General features: G+C 37.7%; 1 protein-coding gene across 1 annotated transcript; it reads right to left on the bottom strand.

The window, feature by feature from the left end:
- Nucleotides 1-14,663: 14,663 nt before the first annotated feature.
- LOC107825327 (thermospermine synthase ACAULIS5) lies at nt 14,664-18,238 on the bottom strand. The gene is made up of 10 exons (XM_016652177.2): nt 17,935-18,238; nt 17,080-17,146; nt 16,809-16,903; nt 16,523-16,625; nt 16,234-16,322; nt 15,961-16,117; nt 15,733-15,808; nt 15,573-15,631; nt 15,339-15,475; nt 14,664-15,022 (listed from the first exon to the last, which is right to left on the bottom strand). The coding sequence occupies exons 1-10, from the start codon at nt 18,072-18,074 to the stop codon at nt 14,938-14,940; spliced, it is 1,008 nt and encodes a 335-aa protein (XP_016507663.1). The 5' UTR covers nt 18,075-18,238; the 3' UTR covers nt 14,664-14,937.
- Nucleotides 18,239-23,015: the final 4,777 nt, after the last annotated feature.

Genomic DNA, 23,015 nt, shown 5'->3' with positions numbered 1-23,015 from the left:
CTGGAACTAGTACTAACAATGGAAATATTCTTGTGCATTAAATAAGATAATAGAAACAAATATTCAAGAAGAATAATTCCCCCTATTTAATTGAAAGCAAGAATTAGAGTAATTTCCTACACTGAAATTTATTTAGAAACAACAACGAAACCACTATTGTGATTTAAAAGAAAAGATAACTCGATACTAGTGAAAGAAATAAAACAAAGAAGCTTATAAGAATTTGGATTCAGATTTCTAGTTCTAAGCTTTCTCTCCACTGCCATCCTCCTCTGATCGGGCAACATCTCTTTATATAAGAAAATTTCATGATGACTTCTCGATTTGGTGCTAGATTTCCATGGCAAATCTAGATTTTGCATTTGCAGATATGAGAATTCGTCATTATAAGTTTAGATTTCGTCGATTTCATCATGGCAAATATAGATTTTGCATTTGCAGATATGAGAATTTGAATTCTCGATTAGGTGCTAAATTTCAATGGCAAATCTAGATTTTGAAATTGCAGAGATGAGAATTCTACAATTCTAAGTTTAGATGTCATCATGGCAAACCGAGACTTGGTGCATTGTCACGGTAGTAATGAATCATAGCTCGATCTTACACTTTATTGTATTTTTCTTGAATATTTATTTTTATTTTTTTCATGTTGCGCACAATAATTCTGCTATAATCATTCCTGCAAAATAAAGTTAAGAATATGGAGGAAACATGATAATTTTTATATTTTTATGAGAGAAATAATGTGGTTAATATCTGGTAAAATGCACTTATCAATAAGGAATTTAGGCATTTGGAGAAGAATTAAATCTTTTTATTGTATTAAGTGTATCAATTCAACTGTTATCTTCTAATTGTATTTCCTTAATATTTTTATCAGAAAATAAATCTAAACCATAAAACACAAATTGATTATTATGCTTTAAGGAACATTCAAGATTAAGGCAATATTTTTTTAAATTTTAAACATCTAGTGATCTTAGTTCTTACTGCCAAATAGAAAATCAAAAATATTTTCATATGCTGCGAATTGTTCAAATCTATTTTGAAGTGAAAAAATAGCATTGTCTATTATGTATAAACGTAATCAACTCTAAAGTACTCTTCAAAAGATTTTGAGATTCCATTATCAACATTCGTATCAAATTTTTACTTCCTGTATTCATTTCAAGTGCAATTTCCTTGGTAGAAATCATAGCAATTACAAATCCTTCTTATCTATATTTATTAAAGAAATAAATCAAACTTTTTTATTTTGCAAAACTTTTTTCAAAAGTTATACATAGTTTATTAGGTATAACAAAAAATGAGACCCCAAAAAATATGGGGCCTAAAATAATTACTTTACTTGCTTTATGAAATGGTTGTCCATGGTAACCAAAGTTCAAGTTGGTGTAATTCCCTCGTACGAAAATAATTTTCCGTATTCAAAATACACAAACAAATGGAACAATCAATCATAATCTTCACAAGTCACAACTAACTGTGGAATATTAAATGTACAATTCTGTGATTTCGAGGAGTAAATTCCATTTTCACATAGTCAAAAGTAAATCAACTTACACCTTTGGTATCAGAATACTCATGGAGAAAATTCTCATAAAGCTGCTGAAAAGACCTAACTCTATATGAAGACGGATATGCGCTACTGTGTATATACGTGTAAAAATACAAAATCGAAACTGGTCAACAGGGGCAGATGTAGCTACTAGCTAGTATTAATGGTATTTACGTTTATGTGTAGCTTTGACTCAAATTATATATATTTGTTAAAAAATTCATCAAATGAGGACAAAATAATGGGCACGAATAGAAGCCCCGACTGAAACCCGTAAAGTTTAAATCTTTAATCCCTTTGCACGGAAGCAATGACTTTAACACCTGAATTTTGCTTGACCTAACATGTAATTTAATGTGATGTTGCTTATGAAAATGACACATGCATCGCTTATTTATTTGGAGATATTTTGCTATCTTTGCTTTGCATCGCCCCAATGCCCAAGCACTAGCTACCCAAAATAGTATATTTGCATCTATACCCGTTTTTTGGTTATATTTTAATTTGTGTTCGCTTTGCAAAAATAATTACAAGCGTACCCATTTTTTCGCGTAACTTCAGCATACGAGGATGAAGTAGCAAAGACAATCACACAAAACTGCAGCATTCTAGTAGACTGGCTTGAAGTAGCAAGTGTACTGAAATTTTTGTTTGTAATTGCTGAAATTAAGCATATTAGCTGAAGTTTTGTTCTCTATTTGCTGAAATTTTTGTTTGTAATTGTTGAACTTAAGCATAGTAGTTGAAGTTTTGTTCTTTATTTGCTGAAGTTTTTGTTTGTAATTGCGCTAAATAAGCTGAATTTTTTTTTTGTCCTGGATTCATTAGTTTTGTCATTAAGCTTTTTCAAAAACTTCAGCAGAAGATGCTGAAGTTATTTAGTTCATTTATAAAAGTTTCAGCATTAAATAAGCTGAAGTTCTTTTGTCCTGGATAAACTTTTTCAAAAACTTCACCAGAAGATGCTGAAGTTATTTAGTTCATTTGTAAAAACTTCAGCACTAAAAGCTGAAGTTTTTTTGTCCTGGATTCATTAGTTTTGTCATAAAGCTTTTTCAAAAATTTCAGCAGAAGATGCTGAAGTTATTTAGTTCATTTGTAAAAACTTCAGCACTATATAAGCTGAAGTTTTTGAAAAAGCTTTCTAACATACTAGATAAATAATCAGATTTCCAACAGTATCAAAATCATAAATTTTGAAAATAATAAACGTGAAAAGAACAGAATTATCATTGTCTACGAACAGAATTACGTAAAAATATTCACAAATTATTGTCTACTAACTTACGTAATTATTTATAATTTGTTTCTAAATAATCTGATAAACATACTTATGGCAATCATCCCTAGCAGCAGCAACAGCAGCAGCAGCAGCAGAAGAAGAAGAAGAAGAAGAAGAAGAAGAAGAAGAAGAAGAAGAAGAAGAAGAAGAAGAAGAAGAAGAAGAAGAAGAAGAAGAAGAAGAAGAAGAAGAAGAAGAAGAAGAAGAAGAAGAAGAATGAGGAGGAGGAGGAGGAGGAGGAAGTTGTTTAAAAAATGGATATAAGTTAAAAAAAAATTAAAAAATGGGTATATGTTAAATGGGAGCGACCAAATAGGGCGCTCCGTGCAATTTTTACGATTTATCAACCACCGCCTAAGGAATTAGTTTGGAGTTTGGACTTTCGCATATCAGCATGGCCTGCTCTAATATTTCTGTCCCTATCCCAAATTGGCATTGAAGAAGCTTAATGGTACATGGCCTAACATTATTTGTAGAATTCAAGTAATAACAGGAAAAAAAGAAGAAATGAGGCATGTATAAAATTTCTGAAGTGATAAAATCTTGGGGATTCAAAAAATGAAATTTTATGTTCCCAGGCCTTAAAAACCTCTCTTAGCATCACCTCGATTTGTGTGCGCAGTCTGGGCGTGTAGCCGGAAAGTTTAAATGTGAAAATCTGTGAAAAATAATAAATTTTGACTATAAAACGAATCAATTTGATTTCGGTCAACATTTTAGGTAAATGGACTTAGACCCGTGATTTGACGGTCCCGAAAGGTCCGTAGGAAAATATGGGACTTGGGCGTATACCCAGAATCGAATTCCGAGGTCCCAAGCCCGAGAAATGGTTTTTTGAAGAAAATTATTTTCTAAAATTGTTTATAAGGGTTGGAAATGAATTTTGATTAAAACATGTTGGTATCGAGCCCGTATTTTGGTTTTGAAATCCGGTACAGATCTTATATATGATTTAAGATAATTCTGTGAAGTTTGGTAAGAAGTGGAATTCGTTTGACGTGATTCGGACCTTAAGTGCAAATTTGATGTTTAAAGGAGTTTTGAGAAATTTCATTGATCTTGAGGTTTAATTCGATGTTCATGATGTTATTTTGGTGATTTGAGTACACGAATAAGTCTGTAGGATGTTTTTGAGGTTGTGTGTATATTTGTTTTGGAGCCCCGAGAGTTCGAGTGAGTTTTGGATAGGCCACGAGGTGCAATTTGAACTAAGAAAAATTGCAGAAATTTTGCTGGTATGATCAGGCCTGCAGGTTTCGCATTTGCGAAGCCTGGCTCGCAAATGCGAGGTCTTGGTCTCAAATGCGAACCAGCCCAGGTTTGCCTTATCTCGTAAATGCGAGCTATGTTTCGCAAATGCGACCTCGCAAATGCGAGGATCCCCTTCGCAAATGCGTTTTATGCTGGAAAGGCTTGAAGTCGGAAATGCGACTTATTGTTCACAAATGCGAAAGCCCAGATTTCGTAAGAGTTCGCAAATGTGAGCTTCCCTTCGCAATTCCCAAGCCAGCAGAGGTCGGGGTTCGCAATTGCAAATCCCTGTTCGCAATTCCCACATCTGAGACCTGCAACTTTTATACTTAAATGATTTTAAACTCATTTTTCACATCTTTTCAAAACACAAACTCATTTGTGCAATTTTCCAAGAACAACTCTTCTTCCAAATCGATTGTAAGTTAATTTTTACTCATGTCTCTCAATCATTAACATCTTTTAACATGATTTCAACTCAAAATCAATGATTTTCATGGGGGAAATTGGGTGTTTTGGGTAGAACCTAGGTTTTTCAAAAATTGGCGATTGAGCCTCGATTTGAGGTCCGATTTCAAAACAAATTATATATTTGGGTTCGTGGGGGCATGGGTAGGTTTTGATTCGAACCTCGGGTTTTGACCATGTGGGCCCGGGGCGATTTTTGACTTTTTGGGCAAAACTTTGGAAAACTCATTTTTATGCATTCAAATCGATTCACTTGGCGTTTATTGATGTAATTAAGTAACTTGTGACTAGATATGAGCGAATTGGCGGTGGAATCAAAGGGTAAAGCTATAATTGAATCGTGAATTATGTTTGTGGCATCGAGGTAAGTGTTTGGTCTACCTTAACTTGAGGGATTACGAGTTGAGTCCTATTTGCTATGTGCTGAGTACGACGTCATGGTGGCGAGTATCTATACGTTGGTGTCTAGCATGCCTGTGATTCTTTATATTGTGATTATCATGAATTCGTTGTATCTTTCATGCCTTAGTGGGAGCTTCTATTTGTTGTACAAAGAATGTGGAAGGAAATTGTGATCTATGAACATTAAGGAGCGTTGGCTCAAGTTGCATAACGAATTGTGAAAGTGTAAGAGATAGTTGAACCTCTAGAGCATTGGCTCGAGTTTTGAAGTGAATTGCGAAGTAAAAGTGAGAAAAAGAAGGGATTATTATGTTGTCACCCTTATCGGGCTATTGTTGACTTATTTGTTATCTCCCTTGTCGGGATGTTGATGTTATTGATGTTGTTCCCTTGTCGGGATACTTATTGCAAATTTCCTTTATTTCCTTTCCCTATTATTTGTGATTGATGTTTGGGCGAGGAAGAGGGTTAAAGCTCTAGGGGTGATGCCATGCATTGTTTGTTTTTTTTGTGAGGAAAGAGTGTAAAGCACGAAGAGTGATGCCGTGTATGATTGTGAGGAAAGAGTGTAAAGCACGAAGGGTAATGTCGTGCCGCACGATGTACCATTCTGAGTCGATTATATTGATTATATGGTGAGGAAAGAGAGCAAAAGCACGAAGGATGATGCCGTGTACATTTTATTATATGATTGCTTTGGTGAGGAGGAGAGTAAAAGTACGAATGGTGATGCCGTTCATTTATTGATTTTTGATTCTTTGTTAATATCCGAGTTATGTTATTTTCCTTTGTTTATTTGATGTTCCTTCTATTCGGAATTGTTATTTTCCCCACAGCGTGCTCCCCCTCCCATACTTGGCTGGTTATTTCTATATTACTTTTCCATTGTATATATATTGAAAATGCACAAGTTTATTTGGTAGTCTGGTCCTAGCCTCGTCACTATTTCGCCAAGGTTAGGTTGGACACTTACCAGCACATGGGGTCGGTTGTGCTGATACTACACTCTGCACTATGTGTAAATCTCGGAGCAGCTTTTGGACAGTAGCTTGGAGGATTCCTTTAGTCCATCCAGAGACCCAAGGTAGACTTGCAGGCGTCCGCAGGCCCTGGCATCTCCCTCTATCCCTATTTCCTGTTTCATTTTTCTTTTATTCAGAAACAGTGTAGTGTTATTTCTTCAGACTTTGTATGTAGCAATCTTAGACAGTCTGTGACACTGTGACACCAGGTTTGGGTAGTTAAGGCTTAAGTATTTGTAATAGATGCAGTTTTTATATATTTTTATGGTTGTCTTCCGCTTAAATTTGAATTTCCGTTGTCACCACGTTATCGTCTTATATTTGTTAAAAAGAAATAATTGGTTGATGAATTAATTAGATTAAAGGTTTGGATTGCCTAGCTTACATTAGTAGGCGTCATCACGACTACTGAGGGTGGGAAATTCGGGTCATGACAAGTTGGTATCAGAAATCTAGGTTACATGGGTCTCACAGTTCACAAACAAGCTTAGTAGAGTCTGAGGGATCGGTACAGAGACGTCTATATTTATCCCCCCAGAGGCTACAGAGTTAGGAACAACTTTGCATTTATTCTCTCTTGTAATGCGGTTTGGTTTCTCAATGCAAATTGAATTTCTACTCTATTCTTTCACAGATGGCGAGAACACACACTTACTCATCCACTGACCAGCAGCCCGAGCCCCCAGTAGCAACTCACACGAGGGGTAGAGGGTGAGGCTGAGGCCGTGCTAGAGGCCGAGGTAGGGGCAGAGCTCAGCCCCGAGCAGCAGCACCAGCGGCGGAGCCTCAGGTTGACTTTGATGATAAGGTTCCGGCCCCAGCAGTTCCGGTGGGCCCCGCTCAGGTCCAAAGGGGTTTATTGCTACCCCAGTTCTTCAGGATGCTCTGGTCCGTCTAGTGGGCCTCATGGAGAGTGTCACCCGAGCAGGCTTACTTCCTGTAGAACCAGCCATCTCTCAGGCTAGAGGAGGAGCCCAGACTCCTACTACTCGCACTCCGGAGCAGGTAGCTCCCCAAATTCAGACTCCAGCGGTTCAGCTAGTTAGAGCAGTTCAGCGGGGTATGGTAGCTCAGACCGGTGATTGAGTGGCTATTTCTGTCGATGCTTTGTGGAGGTTGGATAGGTTCACCAAGATCTTCACTACTACTTTCAGCGGTGCGTCTATTGAGGATCCCCAGGATTATCTAGACAGCTGTCATGAGGTTTTCAGGAACATGGGGATAGTTGAGACCAATGGGGTCAATTTTGCTACTTTTCGCTTGTCTGGATCCGCCAAGACTTGGTGGAGGGATTTCTGTTTAGCTAGACCATCCAGATCGCCGATTTTGACTTGGGAGCAGTTTACGCAGCTATTTCTGGAGAAGTTTCTCCCCATCACTCAGAGAGAGGTCTATCGGAGGTAGCTTGAGCATCTCCATCAGGGTTCTATAATTATTACCTAGTATGAGACCAGATTCATCGACTTGGCTCGTCATGCTCTTATCATACTTCCCACCGAGAGAGAGGGGGTAAGGAGGTTTATTGATGGACTTATTCAGCCGATTAGTCTTCAGATGGCTAGGGAGGCTAGGAGTGAGATATCTTTCCAGGAGGCGGCTAATGTGGCCAGGAGAGTGGAGATGGTTCTGTTACAGGGAGGTGGTCATGGGTCAGACAAGAGGCCCCGTCATTTAGGCCGATTCAGTGGTACCTCGTTTGGAGGCAAAGATTCATATGGTAGAGGCCATCCCCCTAGGCCTTTTCAGTCAGCACTTCAGGTTTCTCACGGTGCTTCAGGTGGTCGTGGTTCCTATATGCAGTATTCTGATCAGCAGTCCTACAGTGTACCACCAGCACCTATCAGTGCACTATTGCTTCAGAGTTTCCGGGATGGTCATTCAGGTCGTCAAGGCTAGCACTTGAGGGCTTGTTACACTTGTGGTGATATGGGTCATATTGCTAGGTTTTTCCCTCGAGCACCGAGTAGCTCTCAGCATCAGGGTTCCCGTGCCATGGTTCAGGCACCAGGTGTTCCACAGCCCGCCCAGCCAACTAGAGGTAGGGGTAGAGGTACTAAAGGTGGAGGTATAGGTATTAGAGGTGGAGCTCAGACCACTAGAGGTGGAGGCCAGCCGGCAGCAGGTCATCCCAGAGATGTAGTTCAGGGTGGTGGGGCTCAGCCCCGATGTTATGCTCTTCCAACCAGGCCCGAGGCTGAGGCTTCAGATGCAGTTATTACAGGTACGGTTCTGGTTTGTGATAGAGATGCTTCAGTGTTATTTGATCTAGGGTCTGTGTACTCATATGTGTCATCTTATTTTGCACCGTATCTGGTCATACCTAGTGATTCTTTGAGTGCCTCTGTTTATGTGTCTACACCGGTGGGTGATTCTATTATGGTAGATCGAGTCCATCGTTCATGTATAGTTGTGATTGGGGGTCGTAATACTCGCATAGATTTGCTTCTTCTGGACATGGTTGATTTCGATGACATATTGGGGATGGACTGGTTATCACCTTACCATGCTATCTTGGACGGTCATGTCAAGATTGTGACCTTAGCTTTGCCGGGTTTGCCTCATTTAGAGTAGAGAGGGACTCCTAGTCATTATACTCGTAGTATTATCTCTCATGTGAAGGCTCGACGTATGGTCGAGAAGGGGTGTTTGGCCTATTTGGCATATGTTTGTGATTCTAGCACTAAGGTTCCTTCTATTGATTCTGTGCCCGTTGTTCGTGAGTTTCCTGAGGTTTTTCCTTCAGACCTGTCAGGTATGCCACCCGATAGGGATATTGACTTTTGCATTGATTTGGCTCCGGGCACTCAGCCTATTTCTATTCCGTCATATCGTATGGCCCCGCCGGAGTTGAAGGAGTTGAAGGAGCAGTTGCAAGACTTGCTTGAGAAGGGTTTCATTAGGCCGGGTGTTTCTCCTTGGGGTGTACCGGTGTTGTTTGTTAAGAAGAAGGACGGATCGATGAGAATGTGTATTGATTACCGGCAGTTGGACAAGGTTATAATCAAGAATAAGTATCTATTGTCGAGGACTAATGATTTGTTTGATTAGCTTCAGGGTGCTAAGGTATTTTCGACAATTGATTTGAGATCTCGCTACCATTAGTTGAGGATTAGGGCATCCGATGTCCTTAAGACAGCTTTCCGCACTCGTACGGGCATTATGAGTTCTTGGTCATGTCATTCAGGTTGACAAATGCCCCAACAGCTTTTATGGATATAATGAACTGAGTATTCAGGACTTACTTGGATTCGTTCGTGATAGTCTTCATTGATGATATTTTGATTTATTCTCGCAGCCGGGAGGAGCACGACTAGCATCTTAGTGTGGTTCTCCAGATCTTGCGGGATAGTCAGTTATATGCTAAGTTCTCTAAATGTGAGTTCTTGTTGAGTTCAGTAGCATTCTTGGGTCATGTGGTATCAGCAAAGGGTATTCAGGTTGATCCGAAGAAGATTGAGGCAGCCAAGAACTAGCCTAGACCAGCATCAGCTATAGAGATCAGAGTTTCTTAGGATTGGCAGGCTACTATCGTCGATTTGTGGAGGGGTTTTCTTCTATCGCAGCCCCGATGACTAGGTTGACCCAGAAGGGTGCCCGATTTAGATGGTCAGACGAGTGTGAGGTGAGCTTTCAGAAGCTCAAGATAGCCCTGACCACTACACCGGTGTTGGTTTTGCCCAAAGGTTCAAGGCCTTACATAGTTTATTGTGATGCATCTCGTATTGGACTTGGTTTAGTGTTGATGCAGGATGGTAAGGTCATTGCCTATGCTTCGCGACAGTTGAAGATTCATGAGAAAAACTATCTGGTTCATGATTTGGAGTTAGCAGCCAATGTTCTCGCATTGAAGATTTGGAGGCATTATGTGTATGGCATGGCATGTGAGGGGTTCATGGATCACAAGAGTCTTCAGTATTTGTTCAAGCAAAAGGAGTTGAATTTGAGGCAGAGGAGGTGGTTGGAGTTATTGAAAGATTATGATGTCAATATCTTATATCACCTAGGAAAGGCCAATATGGTGGCCGATGCTTTGAGCAGGAAGTCAGCCAGTATGGGCAGTCTTGCTTATATTTCGGTCAGTGAGAGACCGCTTGCTTTAGATGTTCAGGCTTTGGCCAATCAGTTTGTTAGGTTGGATGTTTCTGCCTAGCCGTGTGTTAGCTTGCACCATCGCTCGTTCTTCATTATTGGAGCGTATCTGAAATCGGCAGTATGATGATCCCTATTTGTGTATCCTCAGAGACACGGTGCAGCACAGAAGTGCCAAGCAGGTTACCTTAGGTGATGATGGAGTTTTGAGATTGCAGGTTTGAGTTTGTGTGCCTAATGTGTATAGGCTCCGAGTAATGATTTTAGAGGAGGCCCATAGTTCCCGGTACTCTATTCATCTGGGCGCCACGAAGATGTATCAGGATTTGCGGCAGCATTATTGGTGGCGGAGAATGAAGAAAGATATCGTTGCATATGTGGCTCGATGTTTGAATTGTCATCAGGTTAAGTACGAGCATCAGAGGTCCGGTGGTTTATTTCAAAAGATTGAGATTCCTGAGTGAAAATGGGAGCGCATCACTATGGACTTTGTTGTTGATCTCCTACGGACTTAGAGGAAGTTCGATGCAGTGTAGGTTATTGTTGTAGGCTGACCAAGTCAGCGCATTTCATTCCTGTCGCAGTCTCTTATTCTTCGGAGAGGTTAGCTGAGATCTATCCAGGAAATTGTTCGCCTTCATGGTGTGCCCCAGTCTATCATATTGTGGTACGCAATTTACCTCCCATTTCTGAAAAGCAGTTCAGTAAGAATTTGGCACACGGGTTGAGTTGAGCACAACGTTTCATCCCCAGACGGACGGACAGTCCGAGCGGGCTATTCAGATTTTGGAGGATATGCTCTGAACTTGTGTCATTGACTTTGGAGGCTCGTAGGATCAGTTTTTACCTTTAGCAGAGTTTGCCTACAATAACAGCTACCAGTGGTATATTCAGATGGCTCCGTATGAGGCTTTGTATGGTAGGCAATGTTGGTCTCCGGTTGGATGGCTTGAGTCGGGAGAGTCTCGGCTGTTGGGTACAGATCTAGTTCACGATGCCTTGGACAAGGTTAGGATCATTCAGGATAGGCTTTGTACAGCTTAGTCTAGACAAAAGAGTTATGCCGACCACAAGGTTCGTGATTTAGCATTCATGGTCGGTGAGCAGGTATTGCTTCGAGTGTCGCCTATGAAGGGCGTGATGAGATTTGGGAAGAAGGGCAAGCTTAGCCCTAGGTTCATTATCCCGTTTGAGATTCTTGATCGAGTGGGAGAGGTGGCTTATAGACTTGCATTGCCACCGAGCTTATCAGCCGTGCATCTAGTGTTTCATGTGTCCATGTTTCAGAAATAACAACGATCTATCCCACGTGTTAGATTTCAGCACTGTCCAGTTGGACAAGGACTTATCTTATGAGGAGGAGCCGGTAGCTATTCTAGACCGACAGGTTCGTCAGTTGAGATCGAAGAATTTTCCTTCTGTTCGTGTTCAGTGGAGAGGTCAGCCTTTTGAGGCATCGACCTGGGAGTCCGAGTCCGATGTGCGGAGCCGTTATCCCCATATTTTCCCCGACTCAGGTACTTCCTTCTTCTGTCCCTTTGAGGACGAACGGTTGTTGGGTCATCACTTGTTCAAAAATAAAATTCTACATTCCAAGGCCTTAAAAACCTCTCTTAGCATCACCTCGATTTGTGTGCGCAGTTCGGACGGGTAGCCAGAAAGCCCAAATGTGAAAATCTGTGAAAAATAATAAATTTTAACTATAAAATGATTCAATTTGACTTCGGTTAATATTTTGGGTAAACGGATCCGGACCCGTAATTTGACGGTCCCGAAGGGTCTGTAGGAAAATATGGGACTTGGACGTATGCCCGGAATCGAATTTCGAGGTCCCAAGCCTGATAAATAAATTTTTGAAGAAAATTATTTTCTGAAATTGTTTATAAGGGTTGGAAATGAATTTTGATTAGAACATGTTAGTATCTTGCCTGTATTTTGGTTCCGGCACCCGGTACAGGTCTTATACACGATTTAAGATAATTCTGTGAAGTTTGGTAAGAAACGGAATCCGTTTGACGTGATTCGGACCTTAAATGCAAATTTGATGTTTAAAGGAGTTTTGAGAAGTTTCATTGATCTTGAGGTTTAATTCGATGTTCATGATGTTATTTTGGTGATTTGAGTACACGAATAAGTCTGTAGGATGTTTTTAAGGTTGTGTGTATATTTGGTATGGAGCACCGAGGGCTCGGGTGAGTTTTGGATAGGCCACGAGGTGCATTCTGAACTTAGAAAAATTGCAGAAATTTTGCTGGTATGATCAGGCCTACAGGCTTCGCATTGCGGTATCGCAAATGCGAGGGCTTGGTCTCAAATGCGAACCAGCTCAAGCCTGCCTTATCTCACAAATGCGAGCTATGTTTCGCAAATGCGAGGATCCCCTTCGCAAATGCGACGTATGCTGGGAAGGCTTGAAGTAACAAATGCGACTTATTGTTCACAAATGCGAAAAGCCTAGATTTCCTAAGGGTTCGCAAATGCGAGCTTCCCTTCGCAATTCCCAAGCCAGCTTGAGAACCCCTGTTCTTAATTCCCACATCTGCGACCTGCAACTTTTATACTTAGATGATTTTAAACTCATTTTTCACATCTTTTCAAAACACAAACTCCTTTGGGCGATTTTCCAAGAACAACTCTTCTTCCAACTCGATTGTAAGTTAATTTTTACTCATTTCCCTCAATCATTAACATCTTTTAACATAATTTCAACTCAAAATCAATGATTTTCATGGGAGGAAATTGGGTGTTTTTGGTAGAACATAGGTTTTTAAAAAATTGGAGATTTGGACCTCGATTTGAGGTCCGATTTCAAAACAAATTATATATTTGGGTTCGTGGGGGAATGGGTAATCGGGTTTTGGTTCGAACCTCAGGTTTTGACCATGTGAGCCCGAGGGCAATTTTTGACCTTTTGGGCAAAACTTTGAAAAACGCATTTTTATGCATTCAAATCGATTTATTTGGCGTTTATTGATGTAACTAAGTAACTTGTGACTAGATACGAGTGAATTGGTGGTGGAATCAAGGGGTAAAGCTATAATTTAATCGTGAATTGTATTCGTGGCATCGAGGTAAGTGTTTGGTCTACCTTAGCTTGAGTGATTAGGAGTTGAGTCCTATTTGCTATGTGCTAATTGTTGAGTACGGCGTATAGGCATGGTGACGAGTATCTATACGTTGGTGTCAATCATGCCCGTGAGTCTTTATATTGTGATTATCATGACTTCATTGTATCTTTCATGTCTTAGTGGGAGATTATATTTGTTGTACAAAGATTGTGGAAGGAAATTGTGAGCTATGAACATTGAGGAGGGTAGGCTCAAGTTGCATAACAAATTGTGAAAGTGTAAGAGATAGTTGAACCTCTAGAGCATTGGATTGAGTTTTGAAGTGAATTGCGAAGTAAAAGTGAGAAAAAGAAGAGATTATTATGTTGTCACCCTTGCCGGGCTATTGTTGACTTATTTGTTATCTCCCTTATCAGGATGTCGATGTTATTGATATTGTTCCCTTGCCGGGATTCTTATTGCAAATTTCCTTTATTCCCTTGCTATATTGTTTGTGATTGTTGTTTGGGTGACGAAGAGAGTTAAAGCACGAAGGGTGATGTCGTGCATTGTTTGTTTTTTTGTGAGGAAAGAGTGTAAAGCACGAAGGGTGATGTCGTGTATGATTGTGAGGAAAGAGTGTAAAGCGCGAAGGGTGATGCCGTGCTGCACGATGTACCATTCCATGCCGATTATATTGATTATATGGTGAGGAAAGAGAGTAAAAGCACAAAGGGTGATGTCATGTACATTTTATTATATGATTTCTTTGGTGAGGACGAGAGTAAAAGCACGAAGGGTGATGCCGTGCATTTATTGATTTTTGATTCTTTGTTAATATCCGAGTTATATTATTTTCCTTCGTTTATTTGATATTCCTTCTATTCGGAATTGTTATCTTCCCCACAGCATGCTCCCCCTCCCATACTTGGCTGGTTATTTCTGTATTACTTTTCCGCTGTATATATATTGAAACTGCACAGGTTTATTTGGTAGTCTGGTTCTAGCCTCGTCACTATTTTGCCGAGGTTAGGTTGGACACTTACCAGCACATGGGGTCGGTTGTGCTGATACTACACTCTGCACTATGTGCAGATCCCGGAGCAACTTTTTGACAGTAGCTTGGAGGCTTCCTTCAGTCCATCTGGAGACCCGAGGTAGACCTGCAGGCGTCCACAGGCCCTGGCATATCCCTCTGTCTCTATTTCCTGTTTCATTTTCCTTTTATTCAGAAACAACGTACTGCTATTTCTTCAGACTTTGTATGTAGCAATCTTAGATAGTCTGTGACACTGTGACGCCAAATTTTGGGTAGTTAAGGCTTAAGTATTTGTAATATATGCCATTTTTATATATTTTTATGGTTGTCTTCCACTTAAATTTGAATTTTCGTTGTCACCACGTTATCGTCTTATATTTGTTAAAAAGAAACAATTGGTTGATGAAGTAATTAGATTAAAGGTTTGGCTTGCTTAGCTCACATCAGTATGCGCCATCACAACTATTGAGGGTGAGAAATTCGAATAGTGATAAGATTGTACTAGTAGAGTCAAATTAAAAGATAGTAATAATATTCTATTAACGATATTCCGATTCAGAAAGATCCATAAGCCATAACTCCTCTCCCCTTTAGAGTAACTACTTATAGAACCCCCCACCACTTCCAACCAAAAAGAACAAAACAAGAAAAGTAGATACTCCAGAAGGTGAAAGCATAAGATGAAAAAAGAAAAGTAGAAAAGTTCCCAACTTGGCAGTCTTTTTACTTTTTAGTCTATATGTTATAATCAAGTGGCACCCCTTTTAACTTCTATTCCATCATATCATTGCTTGATTGTGTCTTCCATGTCCATAAATGAATCTTGCATTCCCTTCGGCATAAACATGAGTCTCATTTTCCAGTCTGTCATTAATTAAAGATTCCTCTTAGCAATAAATCATCAAAAAAAGTTACTATAAACAAAGTAATTTAAGTTGTATACACTTACTATGAACTGACAATGCAAAGAAATTTTATTATACATGCAATTTAACTGGTTAGAACAACTTATTATTCTCAATTTTCAAGTTACTATATATACAAAGAATCATGTGTAATTGTGGGAATTTAACATGATAGTGTAAAAGTGCACAAAACATAAACTTTTTATTTGATTGACTTTAATTAAGTTGTGAATGATTAACAATTGAACCAACAAGAAAATGGACATATTTCTTACGAATTTCGAACAGCTTTGCTCAATGTAGAGGCTGAAGTGAGTGTTTTCCCATCAAGATATCTGTTCTCCCCCTTCATCCTCTGCTTCATTCTCAGGTCTAATTCATCCACGCTTATAACAAATGGGGTATCTGATGCCTATGTCATTTTACAGAATTTGATTAGCCTTAAACAAATTATGATGAAAATTTGGTTTGAATTTTTGAGATAATTAATGTTAAAAAGTAATGATTACCATGACCCATCCCCAAGTGTCAGCATACGATGGAATGTGAGCTGAATAAGGCACAACATCTGTAAAACAAAATAATTAAAGGTTATCCTCATGTTTTCAAGAATGAATTACAATGTAATTAGCAGAAAGCTAAATTGTCTTTTTCAGTCAGGAAACTTACATTTGAAAACTTGTTTGAGAGTATTGAAAATGCAGGAAAAGACTTCTGTGTGGCTGAAAATTCCTGCTGGTCCTGCCTGTTAAGTGTTAATAATTGACATCAATTAATATCTACTACAAGGTTTTGGAATTTTATCTATGCATATATATATATATATATATGTTCAGATTTAAATGATACTTGCAAAAGTTACTTTTGGACAAAATATAAGACAGAAGCATCATGTACCTGAGTGACAAAGATACCACCTTGGTTAAGTTTAGGTTTAACAATTAATTCATAGAAGGATTTTGTATAAAGCTGGTAACATGGTCCTCCTTCTATAGGGTCTGCTAAATCTCCTACTATAATATCATAATTCTCTTCCCTCCTCTCTAGCTCAGCCCTGCAAAATCACACCATTTTCGTTAATCAAGATTCATTAATTATCAAAAAAACTAATTAAGGGCAAAATTAATTAGTTTATAAAATTAGGGTGCACAGAGAAACAAGGGAAAGAACCTGGCGTCATTGATAATAAGGTCGAGTCTAGGATCAGAGAAAGCTTCTCTGTTAACCTCCAAGTATGACTTGCAAAATTCCACCACCTCCTGCAGCAAATTTAGACGTAGGTTTTGTTCATGAATTTAAGTGTTTCACTAATAGTGTAAAATATATATATTTATGTATCAACTTATATTTAGTGAAAACATGCACAAGTTGTCTATAATTGATCTTAACTGATCAAATTGTGCTAACTTTTCCACAACTAATTAGGTATAGGGCTGAAAAAATGGAGGAAGAGACTCACTTCATCAATGTCACACATTACAACTTTGTCCACTGTCTTGTGCCTCAACAATTCTCTGGCAGTAGAACCTTCACCTCCTCCCATAATGAATATGTTTCTAGGACTGACAAGTGCATATTAATTAGTATGTAAGTTAATTTTATTAGTATGTAAGTTAATTTTATGTGCGAATAATCAATTCCTTATGTCAAAAAATTTGTGGCGAGCCATAATGAGTATTTCTGCCATTAATTAAAATGAACACTAATAATTAGTGGAGAATAAACAAAAGTTATACTGTATATACTTTGAATGATGAAGGAGAGCTGGATGGACAAGACATTCATGGTAGATAAATTCATCTATCTCTGCACTTTGAAGCTTCCCATCTATGACCAAAGCCTGTTTTATAATTAACCAAAAAATTATGTTAATACTTTCAAAAAGAAAATATATGACATAATTAAGTTATCAAATTATGAAGGAGTAACAAAGGGTTTCCTTTTCTTTTTCACCCTTTCTCTGTTACCGATGATTTTGTTGCAAATTTTTTCGGTAAAGGGAAATGCAGTACTAACCTTTCCAAAGGGCTTTGTGTCCAAGAGTTGAATGTCTTGATATTGGGTGGCACCAGTGTGCAAAATGCTGCGCAAAAGAAAACATATCAATTTTTTTACTTTTATTTCGGATTCCAGTAATTAAGTACGTAAGTTTGCTTTTTTCTTTTTCCTTTTCTTTTTGCCTTGCATTACGACCTTTTTTCTGTGATAAGACCCTTTTTTGGGACAACACTTAAGAAGGCAGTATATACATTCGAAGAACTTTTTTTATTTTTTTATTTTTTATTTTTTTAAAATCATTTCCGAAATTACTATATATATATATATATATATATATATATATATATATAACATTGAAATTCTAGCTTCGTCTCCAAAAAGTAAAATCCTTGTCCAGAGATGAAGCCTCGTAATGACCCCATTCACGAATCTTTCACAAAAGAGAGACCTTTTTGGGGAAAAAAGGAAGAATAATTTGAATATATTTCGCCAATATCCACGAATTCATAAACTATCAAGAGGTATTATTTTAAAAAGCAAAAGAAAAAAGACTTATTGTGTGACAAACTTAGAGCATTGGATCAGTTGAAATCTTAAGGGAAAAAAATAGTACAGTACGTAGTAGCTTATATACAATCACGTAACTCTATTTACAGAATATTGTTATTCATAACGATAATAAGATGGATGTCGAAATATTAAACTATTCCTACTAGTAGCATGCATTCATCTGAAATAAGGAGTAATAGGCATGTTAAACTATTCCTCTAGCGCTATATATTATAATTCCACGTTAAGTTTTGTACACTGAAATGGTGTATAACTAATTAAATTGTCTGCTTATAATTGTTATGTGTGGAAAAAAGAAGATACCTATTGAGAGCAAAGCACCATCTCAAGTCAGTATCAATCTCTTCTTCATACCAACAACTCTTTCTTGGACCTACAACTACTGCATGTCCATTTCCATTATTCAATCCATTCCCATTAGTAAAGCAAGATATTTCACCCATTGTTCAACACGATATCAAAATTAAGAAATAGAAGAGAGACCTCAAAGAATTAAGGAGACAAGTGAGAAAGGATGGAATAAAAATGGAAGGGTAAGAGGAGGATATAAGGAGCAAAAAGAAAAGGTAAGAGTATGATCATAATCATTTAGGTTTTGGGATAACTATCGAAGTAAGGTGAAAAGTGTAGTATATAAAATCCTCATGGATGTTCGTGACACAGATTCTAAAAATAAAATATAAAGGAAAATAAAAGAAAATTGTAATTGAGAATTCTGAGGTTGATTTCCTCGCGTGCGTTCTCTATGTTGCCAAATGGAGTACAGGAAGTGTACATGTATATTTGGAATAAAATAATACTCCTTCTTTTCCCTTCTATACAATGTTATGGGGCTCTAGTTCTTGATCTGTTTTAACAGCTAACTAAAGTGAAATTAAAAACGAAAATAAAAATAAAAAAGTGAAGTAAAACGTTATCTTAATAAGCCTAAGTGAGATGTTTCATGTTGCTTATATAAGTAACATTATATATCTTGATGGGACTATAGTGCGTCTAATTGGTTGCATGTCTAAACGTAAATATATATTGTTGCGATCGAATTGAAAATGTTTATATACTTTTGAGTTTTTTGTACAGTATATTTTTGCACCATATTATACATCTTATTGGTATTGCTTTCATAAAAGGAGAATACACCAAACAATTGTAAGAACTTAAAATATCAATGGGCAAAACTTGTAAGAAAAATTTCGTGAGGAGACGACATGATGATGCCAAAGCACTAAGACGCATCAAATAACACAACCACAGAAGGCTATCATATAAATGAAAGGTATATTTTTTTTGGTAAAAAGAGTAAAAAAGGGAAAGAAGATGATTGAACACATAGGTGTGGTGACAAACACCAAATATTAGGGGTTTCTCTCCTTATCTCTCCCTTTTAGAAACATTAAGTGAAACAAACTACTTTCAGAAAACTTGTGCAAAAAATCTTGGCGTGCAGAGAGAAACATCATTCATAGTTATTCTCTCTTTGCTCAAAAGATGATAAATGGCGTGCTAAGCCAGACACACTCATCATCACCATCACCATCACCATCACTCCTTCACCAAAACCTAACAGCAGCTTCCCCCACCCCCAGTTAAACTCCTCTTCGAACAAACAAACAAACAAAAAGAGTATATTATATGCACTAGTATTGTAAAAATATTTACGCCATGAAATCGCTCCCTTCTAAGATTATTATGTGTATATTTCTGTGATAACTGATGAATAATCGGAGAAAATGAAATTAACCTGTTATGACATGTTAAACTATGTCGACGTAAAAATATTACACCACTAATGACTTAGAATTTTAATTTCAAAAAGAGAAAAAAAGAGAGAAGAAAGAATACTCCAAGTGCATGACTCAATGGAATATTACTATATCTAGTACTAATATATGCATGCGAGAAGGTTTTAGATGTGCCATCATGCATTTACATTTACACTAATAATTGAGGCACAGCAGATATTTCCTGCCACCTAAAGACCGATGTACAACATAATTCAAGAAAAGGAAAAACAATAAATAAAAAGAAGTTAGTCAGAACTTTAGCTTTCAACTTTCTCCAATTTTAAAATTCCTATAACCTCGATGCATGCATTGAAGACTAAGATGTTGCTCCCAAACGCACACGTAATTATACGTGGTCGACAAGTAATATAGGATTGTAAGTCCAGATATCGTATCCATAAGGACTTGTAATTAACTATCAACTAAATTAAACCAAACAATTAATCTATTCAAGCGAATCCTAAGGTATGAATATTTAACTAAAACTAATCTAAAGTAACAAACTAAGAGGTTAAAGAAAACAAATTGGCGAATTATAAAGACGAATTAAATGTGAGTGAATATTCTAGAGCTATGGGTTAGCTAACAATCCCATTGACTTTTCCACTTAAATTGTCTAATTAATTTATCTGGTTTATTGGTTGACAGAGTTAATATTGCTCGTAACTTTCTCCCGAAGTACAACTCGCCTATTCAAGCTAATCTAACGCCTATATTCCTATGGAATTAGATTAACAAGAACGCATTTATAATTCCCATATAATAACCAAGCAAGACGATTAGGTATATTCTTATCCTAATCGCAAATCCGCCATCCCTAAGAGTTAAGATCTTGCTCTACTCAATCTTATATGCAATCTAGAATTCCCTCTCCCGAGTTCAATCATAGATTCGTAGATAGTATTCAATTGGTGATCAAGCAATCAAATAATTAAGCGCAAGATTGAATAAATAAACCAATATAATAAAATAATAAGAACAATTCAAGCTTCAAACTACAACGTTCATGTAGCACCCAAAACTCTAGAACTAATAAACTATGAAATTAAAGGAAGAGAAGAGAAGAAAAACTAGTTAGAAGCCTCCTCCAAGCATGGTGCATGTTCCTCCACGTGCATTCTCTTTCAAAGTATGTTAGATCTCCTCTAAATTAGGTTTAGAACCCCTTTTATATGAGTTGGGACCGTGTAGAGCTTTTATACATGTTGGGTAGGTCTAGGGCCGAATAAACCTTGTCCCGGACGATATTGGACAAAATCACGTCATCGACGCCCAGCTCGGCGCCAAGCGCCCACTAGGGCGCTCCATTATTTTACATTTTGTTTCTGGAGCCACAGGTAGGGCTAGGCGCCACCTGTGGCGCCCAAATTTGCAAGTTTCCCGATTTTGTTCGTTTTGGCTCAAATCTTGTGCGTTTCGCCCCCAATAGTTTCCGAATCATTCCTATACATAAAAATACATCAAATTAACATAAATCAACACATTTAACATCCCAAATTCACGAAACAAAAGTAAAATACGAGGCGATATACATAGAAATATATATGCTTTAAGCTAAACATCACAAGAGGTTTGAAATTTTTTAAAATATTTTGAGAGTTAATTTTTGTCGCGACCCAGATTTTTCCACCCTCGAGAGTCGTGATGACGTATACTAGTGATAGCTAGGCAAGCCAACCATTTGAATTATTTACCATTTTAATCCTTTAACAATTAAGGGCCAACGTTATATAAACAGCGAAAATTAAAAGCGGAAGACTGAAGCGTAATATATTAATAAAGATGCCAATACCAATCCATACGTAAACTACCCAAGACTGGTGTCACAATTTTATAGACTACCTAGGAATACTACAAATAAAGGTCCGAAAGAGTTATTGCAACACTGTCTCTGAAATACATAAAATATACAGAATAAAAGGATAGAAGGAGACGCCAAGGCCTGCGGACGCCTGCAAGACTACCTCAGATCTCCGAATGGATTGAAGGTAGTAACCCAAAGCTAAGATTCAAAAGCTGTTGCACCGGGATCTGCACACAGTGCAGAGTATAGTATCAGCACAACCGACCTCATGTGCTGGTAAGTGCCTAGCCTAACCTCGGTGAAATACTGACGAGGCTAGGACCAGACTACCAAATAAACATGTGCAGTTAAATCTTATACAACGGAAAATAAAAGCAGAAATGTACAGTTAAGGATGGGAGGGGAAAATATGCTGCAGGAACATCGAATAATAACAGAAGAACAACAAGTAATTATAAGGATCACCAAAGTTCAATTGAAGATAGGAAGGGGGAATCATGTTGCGGGGTACAACAAGTATCAACAGAAAACCAACAAATAAATGTAAAGAAACCATAACTCAGTTATCAATAAAAATCAGGAAATCAAGGACAACTGCACGGCATCACTCTTCGTGCTTTAGCACTTTCTCACAAATAACATATATGGGCATTACCCTTCGTGCTTTAACACTCTCTCACAAATATCATGCACGGCATCACCCTTCGTGCTTTACACTCTTCTTCACCCAAAAAATACAATGAATACAATGAAATACATGAAAATACATTAAAATATATTAATAGAAAATTAAATTGCTCAACCCCAAATTCTGTTCCCAATCCACCGATATTCATGCCCCCTTTCACACGAAAACCACTGCCGCCAAGACCATAGTGTTCTGTATAGTATTTCAGCCATATAGGGTTTATTAGTAACTTGTTTGAGAGAAGAGAAATTTGCAAGTAAAAAAGCCACTAAAAGATAATTGAGAGAAAATGCCAACACTGAAGAAGCTATCCACAGTGGAAGAAGCCTCACAGCACAATACTAAGGATGATTGCTGGGTCATTATTGACGGGTAAAATACATCGTCGGCCAGAGGAGAGGGTTAGGGGTGACTCAATAAGGAAGAAGGAAGTGGTCGTCGACCGTATCTGGTGGAAAACAGCCCCTGCTAGGGTTTTTAAAAGCAGGAAAGAAAAAAATCGGGAGAAAAAGAGATGAAAGAAGGAGGAGAGAGCAAAGAGAGAATGAGATGGGGAAAGAAAATGAGATGTATCAAAGTAGAGAGAGAAAGAAAATAGTGTAACTGATTAGCGTATTTAGTGGCTTTGGGTTAGGAGCTAACCAAAACTAAATATTTTGCTATAAACCTTAAAAGGTATCTATAGAATATAATTTTTTTAAATGATATTTATTTTAAAAAATAAGATGTTAACCTTGCTATAGGAGGTAAAAATTCCATATTTTATTCATCTACCTGTAACCTTTTGTGGTACAGTTTTTTGACTTTTGTGAAACTTTTATTCAAGTTAATACAACTAATTTAGCATTTGACTAACTAACTATTTCATTTTTACATATGTGAAATAATTCTTTTAAATAACTCTATACAAAGTACTGTATAAAATTTTATTCCATCTTTAATAACAAATAATCAATTCAGATATTCACAACCAACAAGCACCGGAATTTCTTTTGGATAGAACCTAAAAGGAGAAGGAAAGCTAAATCGCCAACATGCGTCTACTATGTTGAATTTATCAATAATATCCAATTGAAAAAGTTCAACGCTAAAGTAACTTTGGGTAAGTCGC

The sequence above is a fragment of the Nicotiana tabacum genome, chromosome 7 (genome assembly GCF_000715075.1).
Source record: "Nicotiana tabacum cultivar K326 chromosome 7, ASM71507v2, whole genome shotgun sequence".
Lineage (NCBI taxonomy): Eukaryota > Viridiplantae > Streptophyta > Magnoliopsida > Solanales > Solanaceae > Nicotiana > Nicotiana tabacum.
This window is presented reverse-complemented; position numbering and strand designations above follow the sequence as displayed.